This window comes from Sinohyriopsis cumingii, unplaced genomic scaffold (assembly GCF_028554795.1).
Source record: "Sinohyriopsis cumingii isolate HCF-2022 unplaced genomic scaffold, ASM2855479v2 utg000426l, whole genome shotgun sequence".
In the NCBI taxonomy this organism is placed as follows: Eukaryota; Metazoa; Mollusca; class Bivalvia; order Unionida; family Unionidae; genus Sinohyriopsis; species Sinohyriopsis cumingii.
Window position 1 is genome coordinate 8,872,906 of NW_028315897.1, and position 27,335 is coordinate 8,900,240.

The 27,335-nt window shown below is 37.4% G+C and overlaps 1 protein-coding gene and 1 long non-coding RNA gene across 2 annotated transcripts in view; one reads left to right on the top strand and one right to left on the bottom strand.

The window, feature by feature from the left end:
- Nucleotides 1-27,335, top strand: part of LOC149774146 (uncharacterized) — a 136,793-nt gene that overhangs the window by 45,425 nt on the left and 64,033 nt on the right. Inside the window, exon 3 of the mRNA XM_089945852.1 lies at nt 18,677-18,705. Within this exon, the coding sequence (XP_089801978.1) occupies nt 18,677-18,705 (29 nt within the window). The remainder of the gene's footprint in view (nt 1-18,676; nt 18,706-27,335) is intronic.
- LOC149774148 (uncharacterized) lies at nt 10,018-12,023 on the bottom strand. Its single transcript, XR_016417048.1, has 2 exons — nt 11,862-12,023; nt 10,018-11,003 (listed from the first exon to the last, which is right to left on the bottom strand). It is a non-coding gene; the product is annotated as an uncharacterized LOC149774148 (long non-coding RNA).

The window sequence follows — 27,335 nt, forward strand, 5'->3', positions numbered from 1 at the left end:
ATTTCTTCTTATTTTCCTGATGCCAAATTACCCACCCCACACACATTCATGCACACAGCAATATCATGAAACTGAAGTGAAAAAAACTTCAAGTCAACAGGGGCCATTAACTCAGTAAAATGCAGCTGTAAACAATTAAAATCAAGGGCAATGAGTGCCTGAGTGGTCTAAGACACATATTTACAGCTCATAAAAGAGCTCATTGTATATATTGATAATATAAGCCTATTTACTAAGTTTGATCATAAATGGATCGGAAATAATCACCAATGTTCTCAGCCAATCAGATCCAATATCACATCATCAATAATTGTTGATACAACTCATATCACATATCTTTATGATTTAAGCCATCTCATATGCTGATGTTGCCGAGTCTGAGATATTAATCTATGCAGACAGAGGTGACATGTGCGAGTGATCTATAAAGATGATCACCTTAGACCACTCAGCTCTTGCTCTTTATGAAACAGGTCAAAATTTTGATCATACACCATATAGTCCAGGTCTCATCAAAGTCGGATCAGAAATATGTCTTCCAGAGTGGCAACATGCTCAGCTAATCAGATAAAATGTTATTACATTGTGTGTGGATCTCACTTCTACTTGAATATGTGTAAGATCCTGATAATATAAGCATATATTCCAAGTTTGATCAAAAGTTGAAAACAGTTGACCTCTATAGTGGTAACAAGAGGACCATTAATAGACCTGGTACCATTCAAATTCAATACACAACAGCTGACCATTTCACTAACCAGGCTTATGTGCACATCATATATAAACAATCTCCCTAATCTTACATCACACTGAGTTTACCTTTTCTGCCTTTTACTGAATTCATGTGAGATCTTTATTAAAGAAGCCTATATTAAAAGTGTGATAAAAAATCTGACTGGAAATATGGCATTTAAAGTGGTAACAATTTCAATCAGTTAAAAGCAAGATCAAGTCATTATTATACATGGATCTCACTCACATTTGTACTATTATGGGATATTCAAATTGAATCGAGCTGTACTAAAAGACATGGCCACCATAGTGACAGCAAACAAGTGTTGAAATTCTTTTTGTTTTGTTTTTGTGGGGTTTTAATCCCATTTTTCACTACATGATATGCTACTTATGGCAGCTGGTATTTTGTGGTAGAAGAACCCAGGAATACCTTGGAATGAACCACTAACTCACAGGAAGCTACTAGCAAGCTTTTTCACGTATTCAAAAAAGTCAAGCCAAGATGCATGCAGACAGGAATGAGTGATCTATAAAGACAAGCACCATATACCACTCAGTCACCTGGGAAGCCAGATGTTGATGGAGGGAAAATGGATAGATGACATACAGCAAACATATTACCATAAATTGACTTATGGCCAGGTGCTTTATTAAGCACAGGTAATCAAATACAAAGCCATCTCATCAATGTGCTTGGATCTGAGTCACTCACTATGAAACTCATCTGAGATTTAATCTGTCAACAAACCAATGCTATTTGCACTTGACAGAATATCCACCATTTTATTTGTGAAAAAATCCACATATACCAACATTATCCACAAACACACACACACACACCCTATAATCACACATAATTCACAAATATACATAAACAAATACAATTATTTAAAACAACATATGAGAATAGATTTTAATGGGAATATAGTAATCATATTAATTCTTAAATAAAAATAAATAATATAAAATATTTAATATTTGTATTTACATATTATGTTAGCAGAGCTATGAATTTTAATAGAATGATTTCCTTTGGAACTAACCTCTTACTCAAGACCATTGATTTTGAAGTATAACAATTAAGAGTTTTCTAAAGCAGTTATGTCCCTTGGTTGAACAATAAAGTTTGTTTGATGCTGTTAAATATTTGCTGTGGTCTCCCTTGATCAGTCAATATAGCACTTGAATTGCCAGATATGGACTGTCATGTTTGTCGTTCATTAGTCCGTTGAGTCGATGAGGACCACTCTAGTCATCCTAGGGTTGGAGGGCTCATGGTTCTCTTTTGTGTGTGTGCAGGTGGCTGATGAGGCCAATCCTTGCATGGAATGTTCAATTGCAGAAGGGACAAGGGATGATTGGAACATCTCCAGAAGTGTTGATAGCACATGCTTTTCTGGCAAGCTACTACAGCTCTGGAGCAGCTGCTGTCCTGCTAGATTCACACAACTTGGAGACTTTGTGCACAAATGAACACCAAGTGACTCGATCACTTGCTGTTTGCTCCCAGAAATTAGGGTTTATGTTAAATGTTTTCAATGCAGCTTACAGATTTTCTTTGAAGCATTTCTTCTGACCTCCGTGTAATGTAAAGTTTATGAGAATGACGTCTCATGTTGGCTGTAATGTAGACTTCCCTCAGACAATGTTGCCTGATGTAGACTGTAATGTAGACTTACCTGACAATGATGTCTGATACAGACTGTTATGGAGACTTCCCTGACATTGATGTCTGATGTAGACTGTAATGTAGACTTCCTTGACAATGATGTCTGATGTTGAGTATAATGTACACTTCCCTGAAAATGATGGTTAGTGTAGACTGTAATGTAGACTTCCCTGACAATGATATCTGATGCTGACGGTAGACTTCCCTGATACTGATATCTGATTCTGACTGTAATGTAGAATTCCCTGACAATGATGTCTGATGTAGACTGTAATGTAGACTTCCCTGACAATGATGTCCTATGCTGACTGTAATGTAGAATTCCCTGACAATGATGTCTGATGTAGACTGTAACATAGACTTCCCTGACAATAATGTCTGATGTTGACTGTAATGTAGACTTCCCTGACAATGATATCTGATGCTGACTGTAATGTAGACTTCCCTGACACTGATATCTGATGTAGACTGTAATGTAGACTTCCCTGACATTAATATATGATGCTGACTGTAATGTATGACTTCCCTGACAATGATGTCTGATGTAGACTGTAATATAAACTTCCCTGACAATGATATCTGATGCTGACTGTAATGTGGACTTTCCTGACAATGATATCTGATGCTGACTGTAATGTAGACTTCCTTGACAATGATGTCGGATGTAGACTGTAATATAGACTTCCCTGACAATGATATCTGATGCTGACTGTAATGTAGACTTCCCTGATAATGATATCTGATGCTGACTGTTAATGTAGACTTCCTTGACAATGATGTCTGATGCTGACTGTAATATATACTTCCTTGACAATGATGTCTGATGTAGACTGTAATATAGACTTCCCTGACAATGATATCTGATGCTGACTGTAATGTAGACTTCCTTGACAATGATGTCTGATGACGTAGACTGTAATATAGACTTCCCTGACAATGATATATAATGCTGACTGTAATGTAGACTTCCCTGACAATGATGTCTGATGTAGACTGTAATATAGACTTCCCTGACAATGATATCTGATGCTGACTGTAATGTAGACTTCCCTGACAATGATGTCTGATGTAGATGAAATAATCTTCTACACAGGCATAATGATTATTCAACAAGAAATTACATGAGAGTAGGTTACAGGTCTTTAAAGTTCCAATATGTTAATGGATATGACTGATTGCTGAAGCAGGATAAGAATTTATTTCTGTGATTCCAGTTCACTTCTTTTTAAAGTGGCTGTTTTTGTCCCCCCCCCCCCTTCCTCAGAACATGCATGGTAGTGGTAGTGGTGCCTCTTGGAGACCTAACATATCCTTCAGATGGCTTAGATTTCTGTTTTGTCTCTAAAACCATTCTTGCTGCTCCTTGTATGAAAAAAGAGAAAACAAAAGTTTTATAACAGTTATCAATTAAAAGTTCCTTATTTATTGTGAATATTCTTCACGTCATTTAAAGACCAGATACATGTACTTATCATGAGCATAAAACAAAAAAGAGTCCCTTGCTAGGACTGACCCTCAACTGTTTGATGGTACATCAGTACTATATTTATTGTGATTCTTCTGATTCTTCTTGTCTTTTATTTAGCAGTCACCCATTCCTTAATATCAAATGAACAAGACTCCCTAGAAAGGTATGATGCTCTACTGGCTAACAGCTAATAAGTGCTTATATTTTTATTCTTGTCTTCTGGGTGCAGATGCCTATTAATATTAAACAATCAAGATTCCTTCAATGAGACTTTCTCTCTTACTCATAAATACAATTTTTTTTTATTCATAGTGACATAATTAATGCATTCTCCATTCAAATCTATGGTACCGGTTGACTGGCACATACTAGCTATGACCAAAGGGTAAAATAGATAAATTACATTTAAAGCTGAGCACACTTTTTTGTTTTTACTGTGTCTTTTTGTGGATAAATTTCTTTTCTTTCATATCATAAGCAAGATTGATGATATTTAATAATCTGTCAGATATGTGAAAATCAGATTTTGTGCTGTATGTGACAAAATCATTTATGAATAAAATACATATGTCTGAATAGTGTAATTAATCAACACAATCCAATACAATGGTCTATCTATGCAATGCAATGGTCTATCTATGCAATGCAATGGTCTGTCTATGCAATGCAATGGTTTATCTATGCAATGTAATGGTCAACCCAGCTCTAATGTATCCAGCTTTGACATAAGCAAAGCCTAAATTTCCCTCTTTCAATTAACGATGATCACATATAAATTTTCCTTTTAAACTTTAGAAAGTCTGGTTTCCAAGTAGTTAACGATCAATATTAATTTACAGACTATTTAAAGGAAATGTCTTAAACAATGTTTCAAAATGTCCTTTGTATTAACTGTATGTGAAAGACAGAATTGGACAACAAAAAGTGGATTATACATTTATATACAGTCACCTAACATAATTTTCAAAACTGATTAAAGTTAATAATCAAATAAAATATGACATAAAAGTACACTGATAATGATTTAAATGCATTATATATTTCTAGATCAGCTCTATCTATAACAAACAGCTATGTTAGAAAATAAAAACTTGAAAATAACATTTGAAAAATACAAACTAGTGTAACATTAATACTATACACCTGCCCAATGTGTAATAATTTTCTATAATGATCACTGAAATTCCATGCAGAAATATGACTGCTCCATTGGCCTAGTGGTTAGAGCATCCATTTCAGATGCAGGACATCATGGGTTTGAACCCCAGCCAACTCATACCAAAGACTTATAAAAATGGTACTAATAGCTGCCTCGCTAGGCAGTCAGCATTAAGATGTATGTTATAGGACTGCTTGGCCTGGTGTCAGAATAATGTGACTGGGTGAGACATCATGCTACATGACTGCGGCCTGATGCCTCAGCACTAGACATCACTATAAACTGCCACACTGCAGACATCATAGCAATATGACTGAAAAATTATTAAAGCTACATTAAAAATCCAAATCACACACTCTGACTTCATGAAGATATAATCTTTCTTCTTAGGGTTATTTATCTATGAACAGCAGCCCCCAAATCAACAGGCTTTATTTTCACCCTATGTGTAAGCCCTTTCCAAAGCTTGAGATATAAACTATTGTCATTCTACAGACAATAGTTTTGTTGCAGTCAGTGACTTTAACTTTTAGGCCCAAAACCCAAGAGCCTTTTTCTTTATCCCTAGTGCAAAACATTCACAATAAGTGACTGAAATAATGTTAATATGTGGAAATCATTTTTCTTTTCATTCAGAGAAGTGACATTGACCTTTACCTTTTGACTCTAAAATCAACGGGTTTGTTCATTACACCAAACAAAAGTGAGCCATAAAGTTTGGTAAGCGATGATGGATATTTTTTGTTGCTGGTTTTAATGGCACTTTAACATTATGCTGGCCTAATGCCTGTCTGACGGTCACGCTGAGGCTTCCAACCTGGGATGGTAAGGTCAGGTATCAAACTCACTACTCTTGGATTATAAGCCTGATATCCATACAAGTGAGATACCATGGCAACAACTCAACTTCTTATGCAGAAACCAATTTTCATCTACAGTTAAGGACTTTGACCTTTGACCTTGTCATCCTCAATATAATAATGATTTTCCTTGCCTCAAGTGAAAGCCATCCACAAATAATGATAACTGTAGATTTAGGACAACTGAAACTATTGTGACGATATCAAATTGGTGCCATATGGATGTAATGACAATATATGCTCTGCCTTTTGGCAGGTATGTAAAAATCAGAGAGATTCCAAATCAAAGTTTTGTGCCCATTCCTCTACCATATATTGTAGCTAATCATTAACTACAGGTACAATAGTTGGTTTACACATACTCATTCTGAGTGTCTACCAGATAATCTGAAAATAAAGCAAACACTAGTTTGACTCAAAAGAGAGTTAAGCCACCATGTCAGGAGTAGAAAAAAAAACAGTCCCCATACACCAATGTTGTATACACCACAAATACCTCCCTATTCTCAAACAGTCCCCACACACAAATGTTACAATCACAAATACCTCTCTATTCTCAAACACTCCCCATACACCGATGTTGTATACACCACAAATACCTCTCTATTTTCAAACAGTCCCCGTAACACCAAAGTTATTATACACTGCAAATACCTCCCTATTCTCAAATAGTCCCCAATACACCAATGTTATGTATGCACACAAGTACCTTCCTATACTCAAATAGTCCACAAACACCAATGATATATACACACAAATGCCTAATATACTCACAATGAATGAACCAATTTACAATTTTTATACAATCACTGATGCATGTACATATATACATGTATTCAAAACAACAGATGAGAATAAGTTAAAATGGAATTTTACAATATTACTCATATAAAAGATCTATCATAAAACCTCATATTTTATTTTACATATTAAAATTGCCGAGCTATCAATGTTCAAGAGTCCAATTGTTTGCGGTTTTCAAGTAAAGTGCAGGAACCTATATATTTTGTTGTTCAATCACAACTAAAATTCCAAATGATGTTCATAAGTACTTGCAGTTGTCTCCCTTGATTTGTCAATATTAGCACTCATGCTAAATATAGTACAAGATAGCAGGTATCATGGTTACATTTCTTCAATGGATATGATAGATCATTTTAAAATAGAAAAAGTGTTATAGCAAAATATCTCATTCCTCATTCTATATGGTCTTCCCATGAACTGAAGAAATTATATGCAATATATATGGTCCTTTCACTATTATGGAAATGTTCAATTTTTCATACAAAACAGATGATGATATATCCTAGTCAGATAACTGGTGAGAAAAATGTTTCCTGTTTGCATCAATATTCACTAATCCTTTTACCCTGGTTCTCTTACTTTTAAAGAGGCTCTTTCCACTGCATCTTCCAATACAACTTCAAAAACATCCATGGCTCAGTGACTGTAATGCCTCCTAGACAACAAATCTCATCATTCAGCTGGCTTGGTTTTGTAACTCTTCTCTAAAAGCATTTCGGTTACACTTTGTAAGGAAAAAAGAGAAACGTTTTATGGTGGCTAACAATTAATAAGTGCTATATGTATTGTGATTCTTCTTCTTCTTCTTGTCTTTAAATTTGCAGATGCCTATACCTTGATATCAGACAAACAAGAGTCCCTGGAAGGGATTGACACTCCACTGTTTAACAATTATTAAGTGCCATATTTACTGTGATTTTTTCCTTTTTCCTTTAATTAGCAGATTCATATTCCTTTACATGAAAGAAAAAATCATCTGCATTAAGAATGCCTGCTTTTGTAAAATCAACACCATAATGGCCATATTGGATGTAAAACCTGATATAAAAACTCTGTTAGTGAACACCGCACAAATTTAAATAAAGAATAAGCTAAAAAAATAAGCATCGTTCATACCTTAAATTTAACTTTGATTGCAGTTACATAATTTTATTATTTATTTTCTCCTTAATTTATTTCTTTTTACCTACTTCCGCCCCCCCCCCCATGTAGATTCATCAAGAAACCCAAATGTTGATAGAGTAACTAAAACCACATAAGTTGTTATTTGGCCTACATGGAGACCAACAAGATCTCAGTTTTAGTCTTCTGGTGAAGATATCATGGTGATATGGATTTCCATCTTGAAGATGTAGTAATGACAAGATTTCCAAGATGGTAGTCATGGTGGCCATACTGGATATGAGATGGACACCATTTTATTTAGTACCAGCTAAATATCAAGTATACCAAGATCCAAGATTCTATATAAAATATAGTATATGCATGCTTCCCTCATCTGGTATGTGATGCCTCCCTCATCTAGCATGTTCAAATTTCTTCATCTAGTGTCTGGGTATTCCCCACATCCAGCATGTGCATGTTTCCTTCATCTGGTAAGTACTCTTTCCCTCATCTTGTATGTGTATGTTTCCACGATCTAGAAGGTGCAATTTTCCCTCATCTAATATGTGTATGTTTCCCTCATCTAATATGTGCATGTTTCCCTCATCTGATATGTGATGCCTCCCTCATCTAGCATGTTCATATTTCTTCATCTAGTGTCTGGATATTCCCCACATCCAGTATGTGCATGTTTCCTTCATCTGGTAAGCACTCCTTCCCTCATCTTGTATGTATATGTTTCCACCATCTAGAAGGTGCAAGTTTCCCTCATCTAATATGTGTATGTTTCCCTCATCTAATATGTGCATGTTTCCCTCATCTGGTATGTATAACTCCTTCCCTCATACAATATGTGTGTTTGCTTCATCTAGAATGTGCATGTTTCCCTCATATGGAATGTACTTATTCCCCTCATCTAGTATGTGCATGATTCCCTAATCTGGTATGTGCATGTTTCCCTCATCCGGTATGTCCTAATTCCCTCATCTAGTATATGGATGTTTTCTCATCTGGTATGTACTTCTTCCCTCACCTCATCTAATATGCATATTTCCTTCATCTAATATGTGCATGCTTCCCTCATCTAGAATGTGCATGTTTCCCTCATCAGGTATGTGTTGCCTCCCTCATCTAGTATGTTCGTGTTTCCTTCCTATGGAATGGCTGCTTCCCTCTTCTAGTATATGCATGTTTCCCTCATCTGGTATGTACTCCTTCCCTCATCTAATATGTGTACGTGTCCATTATCTGGAAGGTGCATATTTCCCTCATCTTTTATGTGTTGTTTCCCTCATCTAATATATGCATGTTTCCCTTATCTGGCATGTACTCCTTTCCTCATATAATATGTGTGTTTGCTTCATCTAGAATGTACTTATTCCCCTCATCTAGTATGTGCATGATTCCCTAATCTGGTATATGCATATTTCCCTCATCTGGCATGTCCTGCTTCCCTCATCTAGTATATGGATGTTTCCTCATCTGGTATGTACTTCTTCCCTCATCTAGTATGCATATTTCCTTCATCCAGTATGTGTTGCCTCCCTCCCCGGCTGTACTTTTTCCATCGTATACTCTGGAAAAGGATGGAATACGATGGAAAAACATGGAAAACCCTGGAAAATGATGGAAAAATGAAATATTCTGCAGAATTTAGCATGGAAACCCTGGACATTGTGCATGGAAAATGCTGGACATGCCTGGAAAATGCTGGACATTTTGGACTTTGAAATTTTTCAGCATGGAAAACCCTGGAAAACGATGGACATTTTGGACTTTGATTTTTTTCAGCATGGAAAACCCTGGAAAATGATGGACATTTTGGACTCTGAATTTTTTTCAGCATGGAAAACCCTGGAAAAGCATGGACAGTTTAGACTTAGAATTTTTTGGATAAATTTCAGCATAGAAAACCCTGGAAAAGGATGGACAGTTTGGACTTAAAATTTTTGGGATAAATTTCAGCATGGAAAACCCTGGAAAAGAACTTAGTCAATTTTCAAGATTGGTACAAAGAATTATTTTGAATTACCTAAAGAAAGAGCAATCATGACTAAACTGCGCTGTAACACAGATTTTTGAACTTGAAACTAAACTATTATTTCAAACCTATGATAAATATATACTGAGAAATAGAGGACACAAGTCAAATAAACAAACTAAACCATACACACACACACACACTTGACCCCTGCTTTAAAAAAACAAACTACAAGTGTTGAAGTAGTACATCATTTATTGTATGTACCACATATGTAATTAAATGTTCATTATCAAAAGAACATCACTATACAAAAATGTTGGTGTAACACAAACTATACATGTATGAAAAGATATCCTGAAAAATTAGTTAAATCCTGACCAGAAAATATCTGGTGCATATAAAATCATAAATATGTCCAAATCTGTTCACCACTTGAGCTTGACACTACAGTGTATAAGTATGAAATTCTGCTGTGCAATGGTGAGAGCCATTTTAGTCCTTTTCATGATGATTGGGGAGAACAGTACCATAAATGGCATTTCCAATTTCAACAACAATAATAGGTTCTCGAAGACACTTGATCCTAGTTTTGATGATGAAAGGAAGTCTTCTTTCTTGTCAGAGCCAACTTCATTCCAAAGAGATTTTGCTCATAATTATTAGTTATGTACACCTGTACAGCCCCCAGATTCACACATTTCTTCTTTATCGGAGTACAATTTTTCGCAGATCTCACAATAAAAATTATATTTGAGATCCTCCTTACTGAATTCACATTTCTCCTTCAAATCTTTGACAACTGTCAATCCTGTGTTTGCTGAAGGAAGATGCAACTGAGTTAAGTCCAAAAAGTCACATATTTAGCATCTGACAAATTATGTCTTGTTGGCAAAGCCCCAAGGACAATAACATGTTCAGACTTTGTGATTTCACTACAATATATATCTTGTTATGGGGCTATGACATAAAGTGGGGGATCTGTGACATGGGATGGGTAAGACTGAGTTGCTTCATTCACCTGATGATACTGTTCATTGTCTGAACTTGATTAAAACTCTATACTTTCTTCTGAGTCAGATGAAAAACTCATGTCACTGTCACCATATCTAGTTGGTTCATCTGTTGATATTCTCATTATATTTGAAGATCAGTATTACGTACAGTCACCAATTTCATAATATCCAAGACCAACAGAACTGGATTCACCTAGATCAACAACACTGTAATGAGAAATACAAATTTTAGTGAACATCTATAACTCATATTAAAATCTTAACATTCAAACATTATTGTTTTGTTGTGGGAATTGAATATGTACAGTTAATATTACACTGTTACAGTGGTTTAGTTTGACAAATCCAATGTTAATGCATGCATCATTTAAACGTGGGTAATGCAAATATGATACACAATGAATGCATGTAAATGACAAGTAATTGATACACAATAATATACTCAATCATACAAAGTACATGTGATACAACATACATTTCATAAATGTATGTGATGTTTTCAGAAAAACAACTCAAGTTTCATAACGTTTTAGGGCATTATAAGAAAAATGAAAGTAAAAATTATATTTAACATTTTAAATAATTAAAAACTGAAGTATGACAATGCATAACAATAAATTATTATATCTTGTTCTGCAGGAATCAATACTGATCAGATATTTCCTGGAATTTCTGTAATTGGCTGATTTGGTTAAATATGGTGTACATTGTGCATATATTGTGTATGGTGTGTTGGATAACCCATACAGAGTGAATGTTATGTTCAAACACGTACACTGAATATTCTGTCTGTAAATACTGAACGATTTCACCATATACTCAGAATTTGTTGAACTCTGAAAATTCCACTTAGTGTTGTATAGTGAAATTTGTTTATTCCTTAAATTATTGATATGGTAATGAAACTGTGTTTAAGATATGAGCCATGTTAAGCTGTGAATGTACTAGGTAAGAACAAATGTATAAAGAATAATGCTTATCTTCACACAAATAAACATTGTTGTGGGAGACAGCTGCAGACATTATTTAAAATGTAAAAAAACTCTCTATTACTCCTGGAATTACCATTGTTTTCTCTTCCTCCCGTACATGGTGCTTTTAGGAATGGACTTTGTGGAATTAACTTCAGACTGCTTATATATTTTGTCCTGAACACCAGTACCTGTAATACATAAACAGCATTAAAACGTTTACAGACTGTACAGTCAGACTGATTAAAACATTAACATATCGTTCAAAAATCATCTTCATGGTAAAACTTGTGTATATTTTAATCTTGCTAAGATTAATGTGAAATTTTTCAAAATTTCTTTTTCCAGGACTTAAGTTACTTAAGTTATGATTTTACTTATATATGTAGCAGAGCAGCAGGGAAGTTCTACAGACCAGACTGTTCCGCCAAAATAAAGCCTCCTACGAGAACTTTCTCCGTAGAAGCCTCAGATTTAAAAAATAACGCTTCCTACAAAAATTAATTTGCGTAAATTCACCCCCGAGTGCAATTTTTGTGAGCAAATTCGATGATTCTGGACAAGTAAAAAACGAAGATTTTTGGGGGGGGGGAAATTTATTCTGGTGTCTCTTTGCACAAAGGATTGGCTGCAAGTCTCATGAATAAATTTGATCAAGACCGATTCGATATCTACTACGCGGATCATGAAGATTAATCGTGATAAAACCGTGCGGTGTTGCCTGGGCGCGGCTGAAGAAATTTTTGAATTTGTTTATGTCCATGTCGCCGTTGCACCAGGTCTGATGAATATTTCTCAGCGTGTGAGTATCAACGCCATTGAAAACTGATAAGATATTGCAATTGTCCCTAATGACTTTAGGAATTTGCGTATATCGCTGCGTCACGTAAATAACATCGGTGTTCTTGTGTCGGCCACGCGAAAATATCCTAGCCGGATTAGTTTGCTTATCCAGCATAACATCATCGAATACGACAAGATTATTAACATCGCCATCTAAATTTTCCACTGATGGAGCTTCATTGATGTCTGTGATGAATTCGATTGTGCCTTCGTCGGTATTGTCGCTAAATTCCTTTAGTACTTGATAACAACGCTGATCATCAACGGACGGTGTAACCAAATACAACTTATCCCATTTTAGCCATCGCATTATCAAATTTAGCAACAACTGCGTCTTTCCAGAACCAGACGGGCCAATAATTATCATTCTTATCGAATTCGGTAATACCGCGTTGTGTTTCACCTGCTCGCGTTTCTTCGTGGCGGAAAAATCAATTACATTCATGTTACTAGAATAACATGGATCTATATTGTGTTAAGTGTCGCACGCGCACAGCTACGATAAATCCAATCGAAATTGTCACACGCAACAACAGAAACGCAATCAAGGGAGAATGCGAAGTTTGTAAGACACGCAAGTTCAGATTTGTAAAAAAAAAAATAGAAGAACCGGAGGAGACATTACCGCCTCCATGAAAAATCTACCCGGGTTGCCCTGGGCGAAATATCCCGGAGAAAAGCATCTGCCAGGGTACAATTACTGCGGACCCGGAACAAGGCTCGATATAAGACTCAACGATAATAATCAACCAAATCCCGGCGAAGATCCAGTAAACGCCATCGATAACGCGTGTTACTATCACGATCTTGCGTATCGTAGCGGGGATTTACAACAAAGACATCTCGCTGATATTAGGCTAATTCATGCAATAGACGCGATTCCTGACAAAAGTTTCAAAGAAAAATTGGCAACTTGGTTGATAAAAGGCGCAATGAAAGGTAAATTAGTATTCGGTGCTGGTAAATAATAATGGAGCAAATATATTATTCTCCGCGAGGATTCTGGCGAGGAAAATCAGCAATAGCCAAACTCGCCAAGGCCGCTAAAGTAAAACAGTCCGTTGCTGAATCGTGGCTATCGAAACAGGCAGTCTGGCAAATATATCTTCCTCCGCCTAAGAAAATACCATATGCGAGTTTCACTGTCAGTGTCCCTAATGAAGTTCATCAGGCTGATCTTATGTTTCTTCCTCATGATACCGTTGACGGAGTCACATACAAGTATGTGTTGACGGTTGTTGATATCGCAAGCAGATACAAGGAAGCGGAACCGTTATCGAATAAAACAGCAACGGAAATTTCAAAGGCGTTTGACAAAATTTACTCGCGATCTCCGCTGACCTGGCCGAAGCTTCTTCAGATTGATCCAGGACGAGAATTCCTCGGCGCGGTTACTGCATTGATGAAAAAGAACAATGTTAAAATCCGACGCGGTATAGTTGGTGTTCATCGTAATCAAGCTATCGTCGAAAGATTCAATAAAACTCTTGCAGAACGATTATTCGGATACCAATACGCGCGCGAATTTATTCAAGATAATCGATCTCATGATTGGGTATCAAGATTGCCTCATGTGATTAACGCGCTAAATAACGAGACAACTAGAACAATAGCAATGAAACCCGCAATTGCAATTACAAAACCAAATATACCCCTAAAGCGAGATTCCACAATTCCGCCTGTGCTAGGTAGCGTCACGGTCAGGTATTTATATAAAGAAGGCGAGGCTGAAGGAGGAAGAAAAAGAGCAACCGATCCAAATTGGAGCGTTACAACACATAAAATATCCGCCGTAACAAGATCATCGGGAAGACCAGCAATTTATTTCCTAGATTCGCTAGCGCCACAACGCGGATTTACCAAGGAGGAATTACAAATAATACCGAAAGATACTCAACTACCGCCAGCGTCATTAATGTGAAACCGAATTCTACCTAACTGAGATAATTTTCTTACTCTCGACACGGCTAAATACACTAAATTTGACCAGGAAATTCTATCATCGACGATCCAAACTTGGCCGTGAACCGTCAATCCCTGCGATGAATGTATCGTTGTTGCGTAGCCTAATTTCCACGGTGATTTTTCTGCATTTATCGCGTCATTAACAAGATTAATATCAACAAGAATAATATCGTTCAGTACCAAGATCTTTTCCTCTCCGCAGGGTAAAGTAACACTGATATTTTGTTTCCTGGTATCAGCGGGCCTGTAACACAACGGCACCTGCAATGTTGGAAATTTCTCGCAATGAAGCTTGAATAACATTTCCTGAATAACATCACGAACAATTTTCCTACTAGCAACGATCAGATGATCGGGACGCCACAAATTTAGAAAAATATCCATCGGAGTCTCGTCGATTATTCTTCTCATCACATCGCATTGAAATTTATTCGGTTGTAATCGAATTATTTTCTTAAATTCAGTCAGTAAAATATCATCGGATCTATAATCGGCGTCGATTTCCTCATAATAGTCAACGAAGTTCCTGAGCCATTCGTGAGGAGATTCTCCATCAATAGGATCAGGCTGGCCATGATCTCCGCACATTACCACGGCGGTATTTTTCCCCTCCAGCCAGATCAGGAACAATTTTAATACAACTAAATTTACTGTGCAAATTTCATCAAATATTATAATTCTGTTGATATATTTATTTCCCATACGAGCCGAATCCCATAATCCACCGCTGTATTTGAAATAACTGTGATACGTACTAGAATCAACGTCGCGTTGCCTTATTTCTCGCGCTAATCTGTGAGTTGGAGTCAACACGATCATATCAGATTTCGCAAATAAATTTATCGCTCGCGTTGTTTTACCGCTACCACCAGGACCATTCATGTAAACGAATTTGTTACGCGAAATTGGATCAAATGCAGATGCAGCCGTCGATATTTCCTCAAATTTATCTCGATGAAATTTATCGCAATCTTCGACATCGGCGTCCTCACAATAATCTAGAATATCCTCGTTTTTTATCCTCCAAGTTCCCCAAGAGCCATCGGCGATTAAATTATCCAGCCTATACTGGTATTTCTTATCGATATAAAACGAGTCCGTTGCGACCCTCACCGCGATATCAGAAAATTTATTTATCATCGACAGTAAATTTATACTCACATAAGCTAGCATCGAAGACCTCAAATGCGTATACTGCGCTGATTCTCCATCGAGATAGCTAATTACGGTACCCAACTTTACTCCATCAATAATAATATTCTCTCTGTTGCAGAATATTCCACGCGATACCGTATCGGCAATAATAAAGTCCATTTCGGCATCGTTGATAAATAACCTAGCGTGTCGGTGTTTATGATCAACGGATCCTCCTTGAGTAAATTTGCCAATTATTTTTCTTCCGATATCTTTCGCGTTTTCACAATCCGTCGGCAACCACACTTCAGTTTGTTTCCTGTATGATATAATCGCCTCACTCACCGTCAACGATATTAACATTGATGAATCCAGCATATATCTCAACAACACCGTAGGGACCCAACGACGCTGCGATAAATGCCGACCAAACCAAATATAACAAATTTTATGTAAATTTTCAGCAAACTCGAATGAAGTAACATAAGCGAATCCGGTCATAACAAAATCAGGCAACGGTCCGTTAATTGCTACCCTTGTCATTTCGTTGGTGGGATGGCCAAATTTAGCAAAATAATCCGCACAATCGCCATATCCGAGGAAACTTCCAGGATAGCACGCGCTCATATCAACGGATATCATGTCTTCGAAATAATACTTGGTATTCCACAATCCGCCATGGCCATACTCGATACAACTAAGTTGAATATCAGTGAGAAATTCATTCCTTGTAGGTTTCCATGAATTTCTTTCTCTGGCAGCGTGAGCAGCAACAGATGGAACAGTAAAACAATTCGTTAATAACTAATCGGGATTTGACGAATATTTCACCGCGATATTTCTCATCGATTCATGCAATTTTTCATCACGGTAAATATCTCCTCGCGGCAATATAAACTGATCGTATTTTTCTTCGCTCGAAAATAACCAAACCGATATCGGATCAGATGCGGCTAATATTTTGATATATCTGAACATAGCATCGGAATTGTCCTTTGCACCATCAACGGGATAAAATTTAACAGCACGATCTCGCGGGAATATCATTACCGACTGCGACCACGCATGTGAATTATGATCAACAATTTCGATTGGAACTCCTCGAGATCTATACGGCGACGAGTATAATATTTCTCCCGATAGCGTTTTCACGGTAATAGGAAATTTAAGTTTCTTACTCAACACAGCAACATCGTCAATCGATGCGCCATCAGTAACTGTCTTCGCCCATGAATTAATTTTATCCAACCTCAACTGGGTCAGACCAGATCCACGACGAGCGTTTTTCATATGCTCGATAACACGCTCAGCCACGCAGTTTATCATCGGTGATTCTTTCATCGCAGGTAGATTTTTCATGTCAGGATTATTATTTAGCCGATAAATTCCATAAACAACTGCACTAGATGGATATGCCCTGGCATAATAAGGACCGTCAATTCCCAATAATAATCCTGGCTTCGAATTTTTATCAAGAATGACGTTTTTCTTACTGCCACGCACGGGATCTCGTTTATCGCGAATAATCCAAGTGTCGTCAGGCATTTGTGCAATAAATTTTATTCCAAAGATAAATCGCTCTTCTTTGTGTTCGGATTTTATATGCTCGATTATCTTCTTGGCCCGTTCCAGGTTCATCGTAGCATCAACAGAGTTCGTTTTCCATGTCGACCAAGTGTGAACCGCTCCATCATCGAAAAATTCCTTCTTGGCACGATCGACCTCAGGTATAATATATTCTGCCTCATCAAGATCAAATGCATCCATTATTATATTTTAGACAAATATCTAAATTATAATGAATAAATGTTCGTGGATACCAATCGGATCAACAAAATCATGTGACAAATCCTGCAGAGGTGATTATTGTGGTGCTCACATATATGCAATTCGACGTGGCAGTAAAGGACCACAGCGGTGTTTAGTTTGCCAAGTTGGCACGCGAGGAAAAACTCGATTGTGTTTATCCTGTGGAGGGAAAAATTATCGGGAGTTACGGAGATATTACGAAAAAAGATCCTCGTCGATAATAACATGCGAAGAAGATTATATTAATCGATTCAAAGCAAATTATGATTTAGACAGATAAATATTATATAATGAATCTGAAATCGACGATTCCTGCAATGACAATCACACACGAGTTTAGATCACACCCAACCATCGAGGGTTACGAGTCATCATCTGATGGTATCGTCAGAAATATCAAAACGAAGAATCGTGTTGGTAGAGTCGATAAATCTGGTTACATAGCACATAACTTTAGTGGAGTAAATTATCTTTGTCATAGGTTTATATACGAAAGTTTTCATGGGCCAATAAAAATCGGCCTGGTTATCGACCACATTGACGGTGATAAGCTTAACAACAAACTGTCAAATCTTCGCGCGGTAACTCCGAGTGAAAATTCAAGATTTAGTAATACGGGTGGCGTATGGCGACCAGCTAAGGCGGTTAAATCGGTAAATCGAGAAACAGGAAAGGAGCTTGTATTTGAGTCAATGAGAGCCGCTGCAAAATATTATAATATTAGTCTAGCATCGGTGCATCGTGCGGCAGAAAGAATAATCAACGCGACATTTTCATATAATTCTGACGCGTGGATCGAGTTTTATTATATTTCGATAATATCAGACTCAGAAAGTGAGATCGAAGAATAATTGAATATTACAAAATTAATATAACATGGACGAAGAAAATATAAATAACATCATCGAAGCTATCGATGATCTGAGAAAAAAAATAAATCTCCCATCGGATCTAGACACGAATAAAATCCGATCCGAATTCGAGACGATTGTTCAAGGGAAACTCGAATATAAATACACGCTGCCGTCAGAATACAAATTAATAAAGAAAATCCAAATCGCGATGTACCAATCACTTGCGACAGTCAGCGATGATCAAATCGAGGATTTTGTTAAATTATCTACGCTAGTGGAAAAAGCTAGATTGATTTTATCAGAAGCATACGAATCAAAAAAAATTACAAGCTCGCGCGTCAGACAACTGAAAAAACTTGTCGATGAAAGTAAAGTTAGGGAATCCCCGATTCCTGATTCTTGAATCTTCCTGAAGAAATTCCACAAAAAAAAATTTTATTTTATTGAAATTGTATAATTTTCTTATTTCTGACTACCATTTATCCCACCAAAAAACATAAAATTATATAAATTGCACAATTTGACGGGTATTTACCCCAGCAGATTCACGAAATTATATAAATTACTCGATTTGACGGGTATTTACCCCATAAAAAACATAAAATTACGCAAATTTCTTAATTTTTCTGATTTTTATTAATTTTTTTTTATTATTTACCAAAATAATTTATTTACTGAAATTATGCAATTTTCTTAATTTTGATGGGTATTTACCCCAGCAGATTCACGAAATTATATAAATTGCACAATTTGACGGGTATTTACCCCAACGGATTTACGAAATTATATAAATTGCACAATTTGACGGGTATTTACCCCATCAAAATTAAAATTTTTTACTAATTTTGAAATTTTCCCTGGATTTTATTTATTTTTTTTGGCCCATTTTTCCCTGGCAGACAGAATCTGCGATTCTCACGATTTTACCACCAGATTGATACTTAGCGTTTCCCCGCGTATATCAAGCAAATTTCCGTTCTGATCCGTTAGTTTGAAATTTATCCTCGACAATAATCGATTGTGGCATCGCAGGTAAAACGGATTTACTGGTTCTTTTATTATCAAATAACCAGGAGATGCGCTAGGTGAAAACGAATACAAGATAAATCCCTGCTGTGCTTGATTTGACACAGACGCATCTGCGTTGTAGCTACCTTCAACGACATCCGCGTGAAGATAAATCGCGATAACCTCCGTTATGTTAACGATACCCGGCGAGATATGCCGCCCTTGCCCGGCGGGATCGTTATTGTGTTTGAGAATCGATTCTGATTGTATTTTTTTAGTCCACGCGGCATGTAACTTCGGAAATAAATCATCGATGGTATCAGTGACGGATTTTCTCAATTTATCAGCATCAGAATTGGGAAATTTGAAATTTGGTAGCGTTTCCTCGGTTAATCCAAATACTCTCATGAATTTTTGTTTTTCTCCTGAATTTCTGATCAACTCGAATTTGCTAATAGGAAAAACATAATCGGCAATTGATATATCGTCGACTATCGCCTGAATAAACATACCATGATAATATTCAACATCATTCGCGAGTTGATTTAAAATCTTCACGCGTTTGATAATTTCGCTACATGAGCCTGATTTATTTAGGATGCATTCATGAAAGGATTCCCGCAATAAATTTAATTGTAATTTATGTTCTTGAATAAATTCGTCGAGGGTTCTTCTTACCAAGATACCGTCTATGGGGGCTATTATCCTGTTAATGTGGGTAGCGTCCAAGATTTTCACACCGGGGGGAATTTTAGGAAGAGGCAACCACGAGAGAATTTTTTCGTTAATAAAAGTAAAAGCGAACATTACCCAGTTAAATTTGTGGTTATTTATGAGGTTGATGGCGCTATCGATCAGAGGCTTGTGTTTGATATCTTGCCTCCATACCTCATCAGTAGTAAAATCTGATTTTTTTTGGCTCCGGTTGCTCTGGAGGAGCTTCCTCGTGCCAACCTGGAATAATAAAATCTGGTTTTTCTGGTTTTGCCAGAGGTGCGATTTCAGGCCAACCTAATATGGTCCTAATCGATGATTGGTAAATATCTACCATGTACGGTGATTTCACTTCTATCATCGATGACAGCGTTGGATCGTGCGAGGATATCTTTATTCCCGGGGTAGCATCGCCGGTTATATTTGATATTCTACTGGTAAATTCCTTACGTAGTTGCTCAATTTCGTAACTGCCTGTTGGTATACCAACGACGATCCAATCGGGAGTTCCATCGGGTTTGTTTTTGTTGGCAAAAACAAGCGAATTATTTGATAATAATTTGCCAAATGATTTCGATCTAACATTGGGCCAGCTATTGTAGACACGCAATTGTGTTAACGCAATTTCTTTGACGCTGATTGGTGTTGAAAAATTAATACTAAATTCAGGCTTGGTTGAGCTTAACGATATTAGTGTTGTTGTCGGCGGTGTCGTGTTTGTCACGATCTGGGCTAGTTCGGACATTATTGATATTCATTTGTTCAATCTCCGAGTAAATACTGATCATTGCCGAAAATTCTGGATCGGAGATAACGCCATCGTTGAGACTTTCAGAAAGTAACGATGATAATTTCGAATACGCGTCGTTGACCTGGGATAATTTGTTTTTGTACAATGATAATTTCTCACTCGTGCACGAGGATATCTTTTTCGCTACGATATTGAGAACACCAGCGATTGTCGTTGTTGACGAGATTATTATCGTTGCTACGATCGGCGCTATCGTTGTTACCGCGGATAAAATTATTCCCGCACCAGCGACTACCGCAGATACCGCGTACACGGCAATATCAATGGTAACTAATCTACGCTGGTATTTCTTTATTTTTATCTGATACTCGTCGAGGAGTTTTTTTAGCGAATCCTGCCATGAACGCGCCTGATTGTAACGGTAGTCAGATGCTGTCATTTATTAGTTAATTATCTCAACAATTGTAGTCTATCTGGATAAATATTCGAATATTGCATGATAATGCGTTGGTTCTGTCGTGGTTCTATCTGGTGGTTCTATTGTAAATATTTCCCTGGCATTTTTCTCCATGGAAATAATAAAAAATCCAGGATAATATTCATGAATTTCATGAAATCTGGTTGTTACCTTAAATTTTATCTTGGAAATATATTGTACTCGATATACGCCATCAAACGGCGCGACAAAAGTATCAAGATTTCCAAGGGGCGTCCATGTGACTCCCTTTGTTTCTACCACAAGTGGCATAAAATAACTAGTATCTTCTGTCATTAATTCCACTGGTGTATAAATACGCGCAAATCTTCCAAGATTCATTGACGATATTTTTGTGTTAATATCGCTAATTTTTGTAGTTGCGTCGAGAAGTTTCGTGTTTAAATCTCGAATTTCTCCGCCGTACACTGATGTATCGACCTTTTGACGCGCTAATTCACGTACCACGTTAATTTCATCGTTAATTTTAGTAATATCCTCGTTGATTTTTTTTATTTTCTCATCTGTCGATTTACGCGCCGCGTTAAACCCCTTGGTAAATTCGGGAACAACAAGATCGCTGAGTTTATTAATTTCCTCGCTGATTTTTTTGTTGAGATCGTCGATTGTTGTTCTCTGACCCAACGAGATATTTATTTTGGTAATTTCCTCGTTGATGGATTTTACTCTCTCGATGAGATCGCTGTGTGTAGTTGAGGAGGTATCGATGAATTTTTTTATATCCTCGTCGAGTTTTTTACTGAGATTTTTTGATACCTCCTCGAGTTTTTTAAGATCGTTAGTTAGTTTGTTAAATCTTTTTGTCACTCTGTCCTGAAGATCGTCGTGTAATGCTTTATCGGCCTTTAGAAGCATCGCCGCTGATAACTCGCTATTTTTTTGTTTTATATCCGCGATATCAGTCTTCGGGGGGAACTCCGCGATAATATCGACGATATCAGCAATATTTTAATACCATCTCCGATTGGCGAGTAAATTGACTGATATGATCATTATATTCTTCTCGCTTGATTATATCAGTTATTTTCACGTTGCTGGTGTGTAATCTTCCCTCGGTATTTTGAAAAACAGCAACTTCGCCAGGATCTACTTCTGACAGCGATAGGAGATTGTTAATATCACTCTTGGTTGCAAATTTTGATGTATCGATGTCGCCTGTTTCTGTTTTTTCCTTCCTGTAGAGGGATCTACCATAAATGTCAACCATGATATTTATCTACGGCGTATTCAAATACAATTTTGTGATACGGACCGGATGATTTTGAAATTGCGTCAAGAACATTAATTGACTCCGGGCCGCATATCGGTGGATCCGCTAATGTCTGCGTTGGAAGAGTCGAATACCAAATCGGAAGTCTCAGCGAAGACACGTAGTTGATAAATTCGTTTGGTGGTGCTAATCCGTACGAGTCAAAGTAAATAACTTCGCGAGGATTAATCGCGTAGGCAACCCAATGCGTGCCAGGGCCGGTATTTTTATCGAGATTTATTATTCCTGTCTCGGTAGGGTTTGGTTTTTCTGGTAGTTGATCCCGCATAAATACGCCTCTGAAAAATTTTATTTTTTTGTTCTTTGCTTCGCTAAGTAGATCTAAATTTGAATAGGCCGTGCTAATCTTAGGCCGGATCCGTACGGGGGGCGTCTTAGATAAAGGCCGTTTCCCTTTTTTTTACCGTATCTCCCTCCGGTAATTTTACTTGTTAATGCGGAACCTAATTGGGAACCTATACCTGTGAGCGCGCCCAATCCTAGTGCCTTTCCAATCGCCGGAAGAGCCATTTTCACTAGCCCCAATAGAGGAAGAAATCCGCCTGTTTTAACCATGTCTCTGATGGCGCCTATGGAAAGGCTCACATGAACACCGGAATTTGCTGATTTGGCCTTGGTAAATCGTTCACGTTGACCTTTAGTTAGCGATAGTTTGTTAGGCCCACCCTGAATTTGATCGTTTTTCAGGGTTAATTTCAAACCGCATCGCTTTGATATCGCTGATTGGAGCTTTTTTATCTGACCCGGGGTCAGAGTTACACTGACGTGTTCGTATGGCATATTAATAATCGCTTAATCTAAATTTGGAATTTGTCACATGTTCTCGACAGGAGCGTCAATAATTCTCATTCTACCACTGATGCCTTCCAGGATCATTGTTCTATCACCGAGAATCACCGCGATGGCTCTTGCATTTCCACCTGTGTTAATTCTGGCTTTGAAATGGATATCAACGACGGATTGTTTTACCAGGTCGAGATGTTCCAAGGAAAAGTAATAGATGGGATAGCGAGTATTAAAATCCAGCTGTGATATTTGCAATCCGGTATCGATATTTTGATCGCGGCCCATGAAACTTAACAAACGATGATACGCGCGGGCAGTCGAAAAATTTTCAAAATCAATCGATATTTCCTCCGATGGTTCTTGTTGCCCGTTTATCCTTAGTGATACGTTTGTTGCCTCGAACTTATCAAATATCATGTGACTGTGATTTTGATCGTATCTGTTTGCGTTTTGAAGAGCAACAAAGATGTGTCTAGGTGCCGAAGCGCCCTGTTGTGACGCAATTCGCCAGGTAAATATTCCGTTGATATTAACATCGCAGGAGTCGGTCATCGTTGTCAACCAGGACATGACGGATTTTCCGCCTTGATTCATGAATGATAATAATTTTTCTTCCTCGAGCATCGATGGAACTATCGCTGGCATCCACAAGGTAAATTTGTTTAGGATTACCTTGCCTGCATCACCAGGATCTCGCCAGATGGCTTTGTTACTGCCAGCAGCGTCTCGAACGAAAGTTATCGTATGTTTTGCTCCGTAAATAACTTTTCTGAAATGCCTGCAAAATCCAAAAATGTGAGATAGCGGAATTGCACAGGAAAATCTTCGTTCATTTCCCTTTAACATAGCTCTTCTCGTGGCAAATCCAAGATTGTAATTGTTATTGGGGGCGATCATCACTGAACGAACATCAGCGGGAGCGCCAGCGACGGTTACCGGTTGGCCGATATCATACGGGGAATGCTCAGGGTCATCGGAATTATCCTTGGCGAACATCATACTAGGACCGGCTGACCTGGTAAAATCATCCGAGTATCTCGCTAGGCCTATAATCGTCGTTGCTATATCAACGTTGTCCGTAATTGATTCGATCTCTCTTCCGTCGATCATGTAAGTGGCGCTCTTGAATAATGCCATGATGCCGTTGTTGACAAACCCAACACCAAAATCATCGGCATAGTTGGTATCATCGTCTTTCACAATTCTCCCAACAACCTCGATATATGCCTCAGATGGAAGAAAATATCTTGTTGTATCGTGGACTTGAATTTCCAAGCGATTAGGTGTATTTGGGTCAACTGCGTCGTACGAGAAATACTGGAAATCCCGCACGGATGTGTCTCTACCTACAGGCTCGTCCATGTCAAACACTTCATTTCACACTTGTGCGAACATTTATTATTAAGAATATCATCTAAAACGAAGACCGCTGCCTGAAATGAAGCTTGTATTTGCAACTTCCTTTGCTAGATTTGTCTTAGCAACTTCCTTTGCTAGATTTGTCTTAGCAACTTCCTGCGCTAGATTTGTCTTAGCAACTTCCTGTGCTAGATTTGTCTTAGCAACTTCCTGCGCTAGATCGTTTATTTTTTTATTTGCCGCGTCGTTTATGGCTTTGCTGATTTCGGGTGGCATTTCTCTGGTGCTAGGTAATTTGACGGGTTGTTTTTTGCGCATTAAATTTAATATTTTACTTTTGACAGCATTGAAACCCTTGCTGGCCAAATTACCGATACCAGAGATAGCAGTCTCGCCGATCTTTCCTATTGCTTTTAACCCGAACTGTTTGATCACGGGTCCGATTTTAGGTATTATTCGCGTAACGAGACTTCCAATGATATCGCCGAATCCATTGCCGTGTATATATTTGTACACGGGCAATCTAGAGTTTACTATGCGGACCTGTTTGGGTCTGCGCTGATGTTTGTGAACAATCATGTTATTTCAATTGTGTTGTTTTAATCGATGAGCTCATCGACAAGTTCCTTGTAAATGTGAGAATTAATGATGCCACCGCGGAATAACCGCTGACAAATATCTGAGGCTTCGTTGATTATTTCGCGAGAGTTATTTCCTGCTCGTTTTCCTCCGATTAATACCTCGAGGCGAGATACGTCGTTGACAACACTATCAGGGCAAATGGTATATCCGCTTCCTGACTTTGGTTCTTGTAGAAGAAATGATGGAAATGGCCTTGGCAAATCAGACGAATAATATTGAGATATGGATCTCATGATTTCCGGATCAAGTAAATGGCTTACTCTCTCTTTCGGTTTTATTAATGATTTGTATTTACCAACATCCGATAAAAATTTTGTAAAATTTTCATCAGAATATTTTATTGGTTTTCCTAAACTACCAAAATAAATTATAGCCAGCCAATCAACTTCTTCGACTTTATCAGCAATATCTTTTTTCAAAAATAATCTTTTATTTTCCAGAGAATTATCCGCAGCCATCTGAATTCTTGAATCATCGTTACTGAGTAAATACAAAAAGTTCTTGTTCAAATAATTATCAGCGGATATTCTAGTATCAATTAATCTTGGAGGAAGTTTATATTCTTCCTTTATTCCTATATCTTCGGGAAATTGTTCTTTAGGTTCTTCTGGTTTAACTATCGGTGCCTGTGGTTGAATATCTTCTTTTTTCCTTCTTGATTTTCTCTCTTTTTTCTGAGGTGTAATTTTTTCTTTTGGTCTAGCTCCTAATTCCTCTAGTTGAATTATTGGTTTCTGTGGTTGAATATCCTCTTCCTGTGGTTGAATATCTTCTTTTTTCCTTCTTGATTTTCTCTCTTTTTTCTGAGGTGTAATTTTTTCTTTTGGTCTAGCTCCTAATTCCTCTAGTTGAATTATTGGTTTCTGTGGTTGAATATCCTCTTCCTGTGGTATTACTTTTCTTCTCTGTGTTTTAGCTTTTTCTTTCTTCTCCTGTTGTTTTCTTTCTTTCGCTTTCTTCTTTTCTTCCTTTTCCTGTTGTTTTCTTTCTTCCGCTTGCTGCATATTATATCTTTGTGTATCTCTTGCTGTAGATATATATCTCCTGTAACGCGGATCCGTTACCTTCCTTATTGATGTTGTTTCTGTGTAAACTTTATATACCATGTCATACCAACTGTCGCGAGTTGCATATTTTTTTTTTCCTATTGCAGTCAGAAATGTATTTCGATTGCTAAAATAATCTTCCGCAAATTGGCCAATTTCATCTATGTTATACAGTGTCGAGAGCGGTTGTGATATTATTTCCCATCCCTCATCGGTGAAATTTTCTCTTAAATTATCGATATTATACTTCCCTTTTATCATTACAGGTTTTCCTCTTCCAGGTTTTCCCTTACTTGCTCCAGAATCAATTGCAAGTTGCCCCTGTTGTGCTGCTGCTGCTATTGCTAATCGCTCGGGTAATGTTCGTGATTGTTCCTCAATACCTTTCAACATGGGAAAAATTCCCCTTTTCCTGGTATCTGGATCTTTTTCGTCACCAAATACAACTTGCTCGATTGTTCCGGTAACTGGCTTCAACCATTTCGACGATACCTCGGAGATTCCATGTTGCACATCTTCGTAACCACGAACATTTCTCTTAAATAATTGTTTTGTCGGGATAAGCTTCTTTAATGCCGCTAACTGCTCTCGCGCTAATCTGGCAGAATGAGGCTCTCCAACTGTACTAGCTTTCGGACTCATATTATTTTCAACTATATTGTTTTAATGCGACGTAAAATTAGGATCCGCAGCCAAATCTTGACAAACTCCACGACACCAGAATAAATTTCCCCCCCCCCAAAAAAAAAATCTTCGTTTTTTACTTGTCCAGAATCATCGAATTTGCTCACAAAAATTGCACTCGGGGGTGAATTTACGCAAATTAATTTTTGTAGGAAGCGTTATTTTTGAAATCTGAGGCTTCTACGGAGAAAGTTCTCGTAGGAGGCT